Raw genomic sequence first — 13965 nt, 5'->3', positions numbered from 1 at the left:
CTGCCTAAGCTTGCACATTTTGACAGCTATGTCGGTAACCTTAGTCCTGTGACGATAATAATACTTATTTTGTGATTGTTATTAATGATAAATTATACATTTAGTTTTTATACATCGCGATACGCGCTTGTTTTATCGAACTGCAAAAAAAGGTAATTTGACAAGTCCTGTAGGTAATTTCAGTGATCGGTATTATTAACTGTATTACAAAAGATGGTAAATATATTTTTATTTGCCTAATCGTACATACCATGGCGATGAAAACATATGTCACGGAAATGAATAACCTGGCCACGGAAATGAATAACCTGGCCACGGAAATGAATAACCAGGCCACGGCAATGAATACATATTATTTTACAAGACATGGCGATGAAATTTTTTTCATTGCCGTGACTTTTTTTTCATTGCCATAGCAAATTTTGGCCACGGAAACCACGGAAATGAAAGCATGGCGATGAAAATCAAGCCATTAAATATAAATAACAAAAAATGTATTTACTATTCGAAGAAACAAACACTTTATAAGATGAATATTTTCAAAATGCTTTCTTTTGAATGCTTACTCAAGAAGACAAACTTAATTTTATAGAAGTTATGTCTATCCACGGCGATGAAAGAAAAAATGTCCAGTGACCAAAAACAAATATAATTTTCACTATAGCGCGAAAACGTGGACACCTGTGTACCTCTTTCCACGTCGAGTAGTTAAGCAACACTTGTAAAAAACGATTAGCGCACCGAGGGGGGGACCCAAGTTCATAGATAAAACAATATCCTTGATCATGTTTAGGTCACGGCGATGAAATGTAGTTCTGGGACACATGAATTTTCACTTACCGTTCGTTATATTCTTTATTTATTTGAATAAATGTATTTCGTAACAATACTTTAACTATTAATGTATCAAATGAAACTAAGTTTAAATCTAAACACTCAATATTTTTTCATCAATGAAGAATAATACAAAACGAGATGACCTGGGGACAAACACGGCAATGAAAGATTTGGTGTTTAATATTTTTTTGTAAAGTATCCATTAATCCTATTGATAAAATATTTAGTGCTTCATATAGATTACTATTCCACATAACCGGAAAAAAATATTAGAAAATTAGAACTTTGTTTTTTAGTACCGATTTCATTGATGCCACGCAAATTTTGGCCGCGGGAAATTCACCCTTAAGGTTGCAGATTTAACCTCTCGGGTAGCATCTGCGGAACAGACCGCCAGGGAATGCAACGTGGAGATTGACTGTGTGCCGGAACACCGCAATGAAAACGTCCTTGAAATCGTTAAACAGATTGCATCCACCGTCTCATATGAACTTACTGAAGACAAAATACGTTCTTGCTACCGTGTGAGCAAAATTAACAAGGACTCTCCCAGACCTCGGTCTATTGTAGTTAAACTTCCGAGCTCCAGGTGCAGGGATGACCTGCTGGCTGCAGTCAAGTCGTTCAACACTAAGACACCTTCGGCTGAGAGGCTCAATTCTAAGCATGTGGGACTGAAAGGGGATAAGCGACTCATTTATGTTTCGGAACATCTATCCCCATTGAACAAATCACTGCACGCTGCCACTCGACTCGCCGTCAAAGAAAAGGGTTACAAATACTGCTGGATCCGTAACGGTCAAATTTTTGTGCGTAAAAATGACGTGTCTCCTTCGATTCTTATAAAGAGCAATGTAATGATAAACCAATTGTAACTTCTGTAAAGAGTACGTCAATGAAACACGAGTGCTGAGCTTGTACTGGTCTTTATTAATCATCATGCATACCCACATCTAATACAATATCCGACATCCCCCTTCTTATAAAAAAAATAAGCACAGTAGGTATACATGCATAGATATTAATTTCATAACAAATTTCATAAAAAAACGAATTCATGTACATATCAATATCAACATAGACAAACAGCAGGTACAATGATAAGTTTATTTTGTAAAGAGCAATTTCACAACAATTTTATCTTGAATATAAAGTGGTTGTAAGTTTATAATATATTATTAGGTATATAAAGGCAGTAAGTTTATACTTACCCAAATTGATTTAGATAGAACATAGTTACTATTCATAATACATGCAATTAAAATCATTAAAATAAATCAAAAACATTATAAATACCTACCTACTCATTGACTTGTGTATTGTAAATTTGTAACTCAATGTTACCTATACCAGCTCATTTCATAAGGTTATCATGAGAGAAAACTATGTAAATAGAACCGTAAGTACCGGAGCAAAATTTGTTAGGTATATTATGGTTACAAACTTGCCTTGTGGAAAGGTAGGTACTTTAATAAACATTGACAATCAATATAATAAGGCTAAATAAGGTGTCCTTGAATGAATCATAATCATAAAAAACAGCTACCTAGTTTTTGTGTACAATCTCATGCGATTTTTATTACAAATAACAATAACAAACAAAATAACTAGTAGATTTTAACGTACATAACTAAATAAGAATGTAATGCAAACAATTTGATCAGGTATTATATTGATAACATAATATTAATTATTTTATAAACATACTCATTTGAATTAAATTGAATCCTCATTATCACATTTCATTAAGTAAGTAAAATTATACTTTTGTGCTTAGGTATAATATTAAACATCAGCAATTATATCATAAATTATCATATCATTCAAAAAAATTATTAATTAATAAGTAAGTAAGTACTTATTCAATTATTACATTGTAAGTAATAGAACCGTTTTACCCCCGAAGGGCATAAAACGGATATTTAGGTTTCAGCCGAAGCTTGAACCACTTGAGATTACGCTCTCTCTTTCGGACTATCTCTGTCTCTTTCTAACACGTTGTTGCTCCACTCTCTACGTCATCAGCAACATGAACTCTGGTTATGTGATCTGTGACAGCACGCCGCAGCCATCTTGAATTCAGTACCTATCAAGCCGGCAAGGCCCTGAAAGGGTGGTCCAAGCTTCGGCTGAAACCTAAATATCCGTTTTATGCCCTTCGGGGGTAAAACGGTTCTATTTAGGTGTTCGAGCCTTCAGCTTGAACCACTTGAGATATGTTTTCTATCTGCCGGCGTGCTGCAAGAAGCGTACTGTGATCAGTTTAGAAGATTGTAGATTAGCTTGCTGTAGGTACTTATTAGTGATTTTTTATTTTGTGAAAATAAAGATAACATAATTATTTCAATAACATGTATTAACTTAAACATTTGTTTTATTTGACAATGCCATAACAATCATTTAGGAACTTAAAGCTTAACATATTTATTATAAATTTTTATTTTATAGTTTCTTAGATAATAATCAATAACATTAAATTTAAAGTAGGTAAGGCCTATGTTACCTATAATGGTGTAAAGGAGTGTAGAAGTTTATTTCTAGGTAATGATATAGGTGCAGACACTTCTTTAAAGTAATGCTTAAAAACTGTTGCCTTTGAGCGCCAGTTTCCTCTAGACAATATATTTTCAATTTCTTGACAATTAAGCCAACAATCAGTTGCGACCACGCTTCTGAAGCTACCTGCAGATGAAGCAATCCCAGCCTCTTTGAAAAGACTTCTTAGCCATCCTGATATAATGGTGTTTGAAGCCGCTTTTACGCGTCCCCTCACTGTTACGAAAAGGCTCGTAATTTTGTTAGACTTTCTCCGGTCTTCCGATAAGGCAATTAATTTCTTTATCCATAGTGGCAGATTAAGTCTATTGGGAATTCTAGAATCGGAAGATATTAACCATCCCGATTGTCTAAAGGTGGATGAATCGGTTTTAGAACCATACTCTGGCCAAAAAATGATGTCCTCACCCACAAACTCTATGAATCCCGTTTTTAACCTTAAAAGCGTCAGGTCATGTATTCTTCTTCCGGACGCAAGTAGTAATAAGGCTGCTGTGTGCCTAGATACAGTAAATAAGTTCTCCTCGAACGGATATGCTTCTAGAAATTTAATCAAGTCGTCCATTTTCCAGGAGAGGGGTTTCTTAGCCGGTGGGCGTTGAACGAAAATGCCTTTCAAGACATGTTTTACCAGGGGATGAGAATTTAAGTTATCACCTTGAGTTGGATTCGCGAAAGTTGTAACCACCGATTTGTGTAAAAGAATTGTACGTGGGGCCAATTTCACCGAATTGTGTAAAAAGCACAAGTATTTAGCCAGATCTGCAGCTTTTGGATCGCTTACTAGAACATTGTTAGCGGATGCCCACATTTTCCATCTTTTCCACGCGTATTTATAAGTTTTTATAGTTGACGCCCTCCAAGAAGCTTCTAATATGCCTACTTCATCTTTTGACCAATCTTTTACATGATCGGCCCAGCCCGAACCATCCATACCGCTAAATTTAGTTGTTCCACAGCTGGAGGTGGCTGGTTCGTTCGGAGGTCTGTAAGATAATTCCGTAGATTTGGAATTAGGAGTGGAGGACGTAATGCTCTTTTCAAGAGATCGGTTTTCCAATGTGGTTTCTCCCAGACTGGGGCTACTAATAAGTATGTTCCTTTTGAATCGTTGAGGTGGTGTAGGACCCTCGGGATCATCGAAGGAGGGGGAAAAATCCAGCCCAACTTGTACTCCCACTTCCTGCTGAAAGCGTCGACGAATTGGCTCTGAGTGTCGTTGGCTTCTTCGCTTACATATGCTGGGAGAATCGCTGATCTCGAAGTTGCAAAGAGATCTATCTCCGGATAACCTAACTTCTCGAAAACCATAGATGTTGCTTCTTGACTCAATGTCCATTCGGGTAGGCTTTTTAAACGTGACAGACCGTCCGCGATGCCGTTGTAGATCCCTGGTAAATACCGAGCTGTAATGTGACATTTCCGTCTTTGACATAATGTTAGAATCAACGTCGTTATTTCTAGAAGTTTTAGTGATTTCGTTCCCCCTTCTTTCGTTAAGTATGCTACAGCTGTACGGTTGTCCGATTGAAGCATTAGCGATTTCTCTTTTAGCTGTGGTCCCAGACATTTCAGCACTTCGTAAACTGTCCACAGTTCTTTGTAATTGCTGTGCCAGTGATTCTGATTCGGTAGCCAAGGTCCCCAAAACTTCTTTCCGTTCACTGTTGCACCCCACCCACTGTCTGCTGCGTCTGTTGTTATAAACAAGGTTGGAGTGGGGTGATGGATTGCCGTTGACTTGTGCGCATTTTCTACCCACCAAGTCAAATCTGCGACGGCATGAGGTTGTAGCTTGAACTTTGAATATTTGTCCTGTTCTGGGAGAGTCACAGCGATTCTCTGGAGTTTGCGGCAATGAAGGCGTCCTAGTGGTACAACAAACGCCGCGAAATTTAGTTTGCCCAAAATTACCTTGGCCTCGTGCCAACTCCAGCAATTCTTCCTTACTATTGCTTTTATTTCCGATTGAAGTGATACAACTTTCTTTTCTGCAAGACATTTTATGTTCCTCCCTGTGTCCCAGACTATTCCCAAATATTCTAGTCTACTGGTACTATTGAGGATTTTTGATTGTTTACCGTCCATCCTAATAGATTCAGGTGCTGAACCACATAATCCTTTTGCGTTTGCAGAATTTGAGGATCTTGGTGAACAATCAAGAAATCGTCCAGATAAACGATCGTCTTTATACCCTGTTGTCGAAAACTGTGAGCCAACCAATTGGTGATTTTTGAAAAAATTGATGGGGCGCTGGGTAGCCCGAAAGGAAGACAAGTCATTTGATATGTTTCTCCACCATATGCCAGTGATAGGAAGGGACGATGTTTCACGTGAATCGGTACATGGTAATAGGCTTGTGAGATATCTATTTTCATCATGTGGTACTCCTTTCCCAGGATTGTTGGTATTTTCTGGTGATTTAATAGTCGAAATTTTTGCGTAGCCACGAAGTTGTTTAGCCTTTTGAGGTTGAAAATCGTTCGATTTGAACCGTCCGTTTTCTTGCGAAGAAACATTGTCGACAGGAAACCTTTTCGGCATTTGCTCCTTTGAATTGCTCCTGTTGATAGCATTTTCTGAATTTCCGTTGACATTGCACCTGATTGTTTTGTTTGGTATCTTTTCATTAAGTCTTCGTTCAATTCTACGATCACGGGTTTTGATTTGAATGGTATTCTGTAGCCGTGTGTTAAAAACTTGAGTATTGTTTTTGGGGCACCACACTTTTCCCACTCGTCTATGTGCGTTTGTAGCTGCCCCGCTCTGAAAGATAAGGAGTCATTTTTTTGTCGAAGTGTTCCACTTTCTTTTATTGATGTGTGTGGTGGAACCTTTGGGCTTACCGCTGTCAAATTTTTTAGTGGAATGCCAGTTCGTTTCGTTTTGGCGCGGTCTTTTATTATTATTTGTGTTTTGATAGGAGGTGCGGTGATCGGCTTTCCTCTCGAGTCTTTTTGTTTCCTCCCCCCTTTTTCTCTGCCTGAAAGGAAAAAACCTATACACCCCTCCTTGCTGCTTTATAGCATCGCACAGTTTTTCGTCGTCGAACAAGTGGTTTTCCGTTGGTGGTATGTCGTTGAGTAATGAAGCCAAGACTTTGTTCTTCGGTTTGTACGTGCTTCTACGCATTTTTAATACTTCTGCCCTTCGTCCGCACACGTACTGCAATAGATCGTCGGATTGTTTGCGGAATTTGCAGTTAACGGCCAAGAATTCATTCCCAACTTTTTGACGAACGTTACTGGGCAGCTCATCAACCACTTCCTTAAAAATTTTCCTTTGTTGAAGGAGTCCATTTGTAATAGTGCCCAATGTGTGGTCAAATTTTTCAAGGATAGATAAGGAAGACCAACCAGGTGTGATGTTTGCCAGAATATTATTGGTTTTCAATGCACAAAAGGCTGGTGAAGCTTGAAATTGTTTTTGCACCTCAGAATATCTTATATTTTCCCAGCCCTGGGACCCCAGTCTCTGACATTCTATTCCTTGTTTTAAAAGACGTGGGTCTGCTTTAGAAAATTTTGCTTCCTTCTCCACAGTTGTTGGTTCGAAGTCGTATTCCTCGCGCTCTTCTTCTTCTTCTGCCTCAGTCGCTTGTTGAGATCGTCTTAAAGTATTCAATTCGTGTTGTAATTCTGATATTTTAAGATTAAGATCCCTTTCGCGAGAAGCCGAGTTGACAGGCGCGGAGTGGTCTTGTTCAGTCTCGCTTACTTGTTCCGGTTCTACCTCTACATCGGCTGTACTATCTGGTGTTGATTCGAATGAGGCATTTAATAAACCGGCCTCGTCCTGTGGTGCATTCTGGTTTTGGTCATGTGTTAGCTGTTCACCCAAGCTTCTTAAGTTCTGGTTCGTGTCCACCGATACTTGTAGGAGCTTATTGAACATCTCCATCTGTTGTTGTAGCACGGTAGCTAATAGGTGGTCGGAGCTACCTTGTTCCATACTATTAGATTTCCGACGTTTTGTTCTATTTGATTGAGCCGGTGGTGAGAGACTTCTCTTTCTTAACACCTCCTGCTGCGAGCCGGGAGAATCAGGATTCTGAGTAGTAGATTTCTCAGCCGAGGATCTGGCCCTTCTGACCGGCGTGATTTTAGCTTTAATCTTAGCCACCACGTCCATGAATTTTGAATAGCAACGGTCGTGGATCTTTTGCATGATTGAATGTGGCGAGTAGATAAGGGCTCTGCCAATCGCCCATGTACATAGCTTCCTTCTAGCTTGCCGATAGCTTCGCTCCGATAAAGACGGAAGTCCAAATGCTCTCGCTAAGTCCTGGTTTGGTATAGCAAAACTGAGTTTTGCTTCGACGGCTGGCTGAATTTCATCTCCAAAAAGGTCTGCATAGGAGTGATCGTAGATTTCCCAGGTTCGCCAATCACTCGGAAAGTTTTCTTCCATGAATGATAGAGTTGCATTCAGGGATGCGACATCATCGTCCGGCGGTGGGTCGACAGCAATTTCACCCAGTGTTTTTATTTGAGCCGGCATTCTGAAATTTAAAAGACAAAGAACCATTGATAATCATCGACCTTCATGATATATATAGTTGTGTTAATTTATACGACGTCGCATCATTTCATACTCCTTAAAATCCGTGCGACGGTAGTGTCGTATCAAGTCATGCGACCTTTCATGCGACGTCGCATCAATTCATACGCCTTAAAATCCGTGCGACGACGGCAATGTCGTATCAAGTCATGCGCCCTTTCATGCGACGTCGCATCAGCTCATATGTCGTATTGATTACTTAGTGCGATTTTAGTGTCGCATCAGGTCGTGCGAAATTGTCGCGTCAAGTTCCTTGTCGTATAAGACAGTTGGCTAAGTGTGAAGATGCCTCGAGGGCACTATTTCGTCGCTGGGCCTGGGGCGCCGAGCGGAATGATGAAAATTGTTGTAAAAGTGTGTACTAACCTGTTTCGTAAGTATAGTTATATTATCACTCGAGAAACGTCTTGTCCGTTTGAGAGTTATAAGCGTACTGAATTCAAGATGGCTGCGGCGTGCTGTCACAGATCACATAACCAGAGTTCATGTTGCTGATGACGTAGAGAGTGGAGCAACAACGTGTTAGAAAGAGACAGAGATAGTCCGAAAGAGAGAGCGTAATCTCAAGTGGTTCAAGCTGAAGGCTCGAACACCTAAATACTTGAGTTTAACATATAAGATTATAAAATAAAATTAAAATTCATTCCACTTATAGTTAGTTGATAATATTCGTGATGTCCTATCCTATCGTGCCGCAGAGAAGCCGTAGCGCTCAGGAGGTCTCACCGCCCTGCCATAACGGGTTATGTGAGGATCAGCTGTTACATTAGGTACATGAGGTGGCTGAAGCGGGACACCGGGGCGGGGGGGGCTGCGCGGGCGCGGGGACCCGCCACTCTCAGGCGGTGCTTGTTGACGCTGCGTCATCGTTACTATATCGTCATATCGGTAGCTATTGTTATCATTATACGTACGCGATAAGCAACGGTTTGAATCTTCTATTAAATGTCTACGATTTCTCACTATAACGCGACCTGACTGCATTTGTATTGCGTATGATCGTATTCCTTTTATACTTAAGACCACACCATTTTGCCACTTATTATTTAACCATGCTTTTACCTTTTGACCTACTTTCAATATGGATAAATCCCTAGCACTTTTGTCATAATAATTCTTCTCTTTAATCTTACGACTTTGTAACTTTGAGCAAACGTTCTTATGTATTTTAGGTTGCAACAATGAAGGTGAGCATGGAACGATACTTCTAAGTTTTCTATTATTAAGTAATTCGGAAGGTGATGGCAACGAATTATCAATTGGTGTGTTTAAATACTCTAGGAGTGCCAACCGGAAATCCGAATTATCATAACTAGTCTTCTTTAACATGTTTTTCACTGTCTGAATAGTTCTTTCTACCTGACCATTGGATTGTGGATACCTAGGAGATGACATCACATGTTGAAAGTTCCATTCGGTAGAAAATTTCCTAAAATGCTCGCTATTAAATTCCGGGCCGCCGTCTGTCATGAGAATATCCGGTATCCCGGTTCTACTCAATATAATTTTCAGCTGATCGACAACGGACTGTGACGTCATCGACTGAATGTTGATAACTTCTACGAACTTACTATAATAGTCAACAACCAAAAGATATGTTTGATCACGGAAGTGAAATAAATCCGCTGCTACTTTAGACCAAGCCCTATTCGGAATCTCGTGTTGTAACAATGTCTCTTTTACGTTTGCTTTTCTATAGGTAAGACATGCCTGGCAGTTAGATATCATATCTTCTATCTGAGAACTTATGTTAGGCCAATACATAATTTCGCGCGCTCTCAATTTGCATTTTTCTACACCTAAATGGCCTATATGTACTTTTCGCAACATCTCCTGCCTCATACATTTAGGTATAATAATGCGAGTACCTTTCCAGACTAACCCGTATTGAAAAGTTAATTCGTCCCTAACACACCAGTAACACCTAATTAGGTCATCAACCTAATTTTTATGTGTAGGCCATCCCTTTCTAATAACGGTTTTTAATAATTGTAACTCACTGTCATTTTGTGTATATTTTTGTATCTGTAAAAAATGGGAATCAGTGAGAGGATTATGGATGGCCACCGAGCACACCTGCGCCTGCGCATCGAGGTGGTCGCGGGGCTCGAGGTCACGGTCAACACTGTTGCTATATGAATGGCAGGCGCGCGATAAGGCATCCGCTACATATAAATACCTACCTGGCTTATATACAAGAGTGAATGTATATGGCTGTAACCTCATAAGCATTCTCTGCAGACGAGGAGGTGCGTTTACAATAGGCTTGTTTATTATGCTAATGAGTGGTTTGTGATCTGTTTCTATAGTGATATCCGTACGACCATATATATATGTATAGAACTTTTCACACGCAAACACACAAGCAAATAATTCCTTTTCGATCTGCGCGTAGGCCTGTTCCGTTTTATTTAGGGACTTTGACGCATAACAAACAGGTGACCCCTCCTGCAGTAGGCATGCCCCGAGGCCGTTCTTACTAGCATCTACTGATAACGTGACTGGTTTATCTAAACTATAGTATTGCAATACAGGCGGGCTCGACAAACTCTGTTTTATAGCTTTGAAACTAGCCGCGTGCCTATCCGTCCAGTGCCACTCAATATGTTTTTTGAGCAACTCTCTTAAAATTGAGGTTTTATCAGACAGATGTGGAATGAAACTGCCTACGTATGTCACCAGGCCTAGGAAACGCTCCAAGTCCTTGACGTTTTTCGGTTCCGGCATGTTCCTTATTGCCAATGTGTGTGTATCATCTGGTAATATACCATGCTGACTAATTTTATGACCTAAATATGTAATTTCATTCAATCCTATCTTACATTTTTCTCTATTAAGCTTTATATTTATTTTTCGGCATCTTTGTAGCACTTGGTGTAGACGTTCGTCGTGCTCCTTCCTATCTTTACCGTATATGAGCAGGTCGTCGACGAACTGACATACTCCTTCAATATCCTCAAAATGTTGTAGCAAAGTTTTGTGAAAAACTTCAGATGCCGATGATATACCAAATGGTAATCTTAAGAATTTGTATCGTCCGAACGCCGTATTGAAAGTACAAAGGTCTGTGCTATCTTCATGTAATTTATACTGCCAGAAACTCTTTTTTGCATCTAACGTACTAAATACTTTAGCGCCCGACAATTTAGCTGTTATTTCGTCGAGAGTTGGCAATTTAAAGTGCTCGCGCCGTATGGCTTTATTCAGATCTTGCGGGTCTAGACATATCCTGAAGTCTCCGTCAGCTTTTTTAGCTAATGTCATGCTACTAACCCAATCTGTTGGTCCTTCTACTTTGGCTATGATACCTTGACTAACCATTTCTGACAATTTATCTTTTACTTTATCTTTTAATGCTATTGGTAACTTTCTCGGAGCATGTACTACTGGATTCACGTTTTCTTTAAGTTGTATTTTGTGACATCCCGGCAAACAACCTAATCCTTCAAACACGTCCGAGTATGCATCCAAAATTTCAGTATTACCTGAGTTTTTTGAAATAGATAATATTCTTTTAACTAAGTTTAGTTCCTCACATGAACTTCTACCTATAATTGGGGAGGAATCGACATCTGCTATGATGAATTTGATTATATAAGTGTTTTCTTTATGAACTACCTTGATGTTGCATTTACCTACAACTTTGATGGTATTTCCTGAATATCCACGTAATTTTATAGTAGTTTCCGTTAGCTCACTCTCTGAAATGCCAATTTCTTTTAAAAAACGTATAGGTAATATATTGACATCAGCCCCGGTGTCCAACTTAAACCCTATTGCATAGCCATTTACTAATAAAGTTGTACACCAATCATTATTAGAGTTTACATTATATATTACCTGATCACTGGATTCACCATCAATAGCGTAAACTTGTCGTCTACACATCTTAGCATAATGATTGTAACGGTTACAATTGTTACACTGCACACCATAGGCTGGGCACTTATATAGCTCATGATTTATACCGCACTTTGAGCATACACTTTGCACTTTATTTGCACTAGAACCTTGGTAGGGCGGGGCGACGGCAGCAGGCGGCCCAGGGCGCCCCTGAGCACGAGCGCGCCCGCGGCCGCGGCCGCGCCCTCGCCTGCGACGGTCACGCGCGTCCCGCGTGCCGGAGGCGTGCTGCGCCTGCGCTGCTCCACACCGACAGCGCCCCGACTGCACCCAGCTGACTGATCCTTCGCCTGATCCCGGCTGCTCCGAGCAATCTCCATTGTGATGATTTACCTCGTGGACGTGATGACTCGACCTCTCAGTCTTGATACTGCCGGCCTGAACACGTGACAGCTCAGCCAACCGACATATATCGAGGGCTCTGCTCAGTGTTAGATCCGGTTCTCGTAATAATCGTTCTCGTAATGCACCATCATTAATTCCGCAGATTAGGCGATCTTTAACAAGCTCGTCGCATAGATCTTTGAAATTACACGTCGCCGCCATTTTATTCAATTCATAGACGTATTGTTCTGTTGACTCGAAATCTTTTTGCTCACGGGTGAAGAATTTGTGTCTTTCCACTGTAGTATTCTTTTTAGGTAAAAAGAATTCATCAAATTGAGATAAGACATCGCTCAATGACTCGCTTTTCTTCTTAAATTGTTCGTAAACTTCGCGACACTTTGGACCGATGACGTGTAACAGTATATTAATTTGGACTGTTACAGTCTTTTTTGATAGTTCACAAGCTTCAAAATAAACCAAAAATGATTTTTTCCAGTCTTCCCACGATTTGCACAGATTTCCTGACGTTACACTCGTTAAATTATTATCAAATTGAAAGGCCGATGGCGGCTTTAATACGGCCTCCATTTTTATTTATTCTAAATTTACTTTTTATTACACTTTTATATTTTTTATAATTTCTACATTAACGGCACTTTTGTTTATTTGTCTCTTCTTCGTATTTTAAATTTGTTACCTACGTTAAATTTTTATTCCCTACCGACTGCGCCATGTAAAGAGTACGTCAATGAAACACGAGTGCTGAGCTTGTACTGGTCTTTATTAATCATCATGCATACCCACATCTAATACAATATCCGACAACTTCTCCTTACTCTATAAATATTTTTTCCTATATCCTAGTTAAATTCAATGTCAAAATTTATTACCAAAATCTTAGAGGCATGAGAACTAAAACTGATAAAATCAAAACAAATATACTGTGTGCAAATTACGACATAATTGTCTTTACTGAGACGTGGCTTAACGATTCTGTTTACGATTATGAATTTATTGACCATCGATACTCTGTTTATAGACGCGACCGACCTACTGATAATTTTAAAAATAAGACTGATGGCGGCGGGGTGCTGATCGCAGTTCGCTCAGATATTGAAGCTAATAGAAATGTTGAATGGGAGTGTAATTGTGAGCTGCTCTGGGTAACATTGGCTATAAATGATAATAAGATACAAAGCAACAGTCGTCACAAATTTATAACTCTAAACATATGTGTAGCTTATAATCCTCCACCGCTAAACCTATCCTACACTGATGAGCTTTGCAATAACTTGTCGAAAACTCTTAATTATTGCGTCCATGAAAATGCATTGAACATTGTTATTGGTGACTTTAACTTGTCTCAAACTATGTGGCAACAGTCTTCGGATTCTCGGTCACTTGTCCCAACACCCTCCTCATCACAAGTTGAAAACAGCTTCCTAGACTGTATCAATTATAATAACCTGGAACAGTGTAATGGCGTCACAAACTCACTTGGTCGAACTCTGGACTTGGTCTTAACCAACTCCTCAGATACCATTAAGGTAGACTTATGTACTGCACCACTCACTACAGTAGACAAATTTCACCCTCCACTAGAAATAATCGTTCATGCTATGCCAAAAAAAAACCTTCAGGCAAATTACTCTAAATCTTTCAATTTTTATAAGGCTAACTATGAAGCGATTAACTCTGAACTATCGTTAATTGACTGGCATGATGCCCTTGAGATTAAAGGAGCTACCGATATCAACAAAGTTATAGATAACTTCTACAGCA

At 39.6% G+C, this 13965-nt stretch overlaps 2 protein-coding genes across 2 annotated transcripts in view; one reads left to right on the top strand and one right to left on the bottom strand.

Moving 5' to 3' along the window:
• Window positions 1-13965, top strand: part of LOC105382260 (cholesterol transporter ABCA5) — a 51722-nt gene that overhangs the window by 17797 nt on the left and 19960 nt on the right. The window lies entirely within an intron of this gene.
• Window positions 8570-12847, bottom strand: LOC119694341. The gene is made up of 2 exons (XM_038120485.2): window positions 11794-12847; window positions 8570-8683 (listed from the first exon to the last, which is right to left on the bottom strand). Exons 1-2 carry the CDS (start codon window positions 12769-12771, stop codon window positions 8666-8668), a joined length of 996 nt encoding a protein of 331 aa, XP_037976413.2. The 5' UTR covers window positions 12772-12847; the 3' UTR covers window positions 8570-8665.

Source organism: Plutella xylostella, chromosome 16 (assembly GCF_932276165.1).
Source record: "Plutella xylostella chromosome 16, ilPluXylo3.1, whole genome shotgun sequence".
In the NCBI taxonomy this organism is placed as follows: Eukaryota; Metazoa; Arthropoda; class Insecta; order Lepidoptera; family Plutellidae; genus Plutella; species Plutella xylostella.
The sequence above is the reverse complement of the archived record's forward strand: the minus strand, read 5'-3'. Positions and strand labels throughout refer to the sequence as shown.

Excerpts from the sequence above, each read along its gene's own strand:
- LOC119694341 (XM_038120485.2), bottom strand. The coding sequence starts at position 12,771 with ATGGAGGCCGTATTAAAGCCGCCATCGGCCTTTCAATTTGATAATAAT.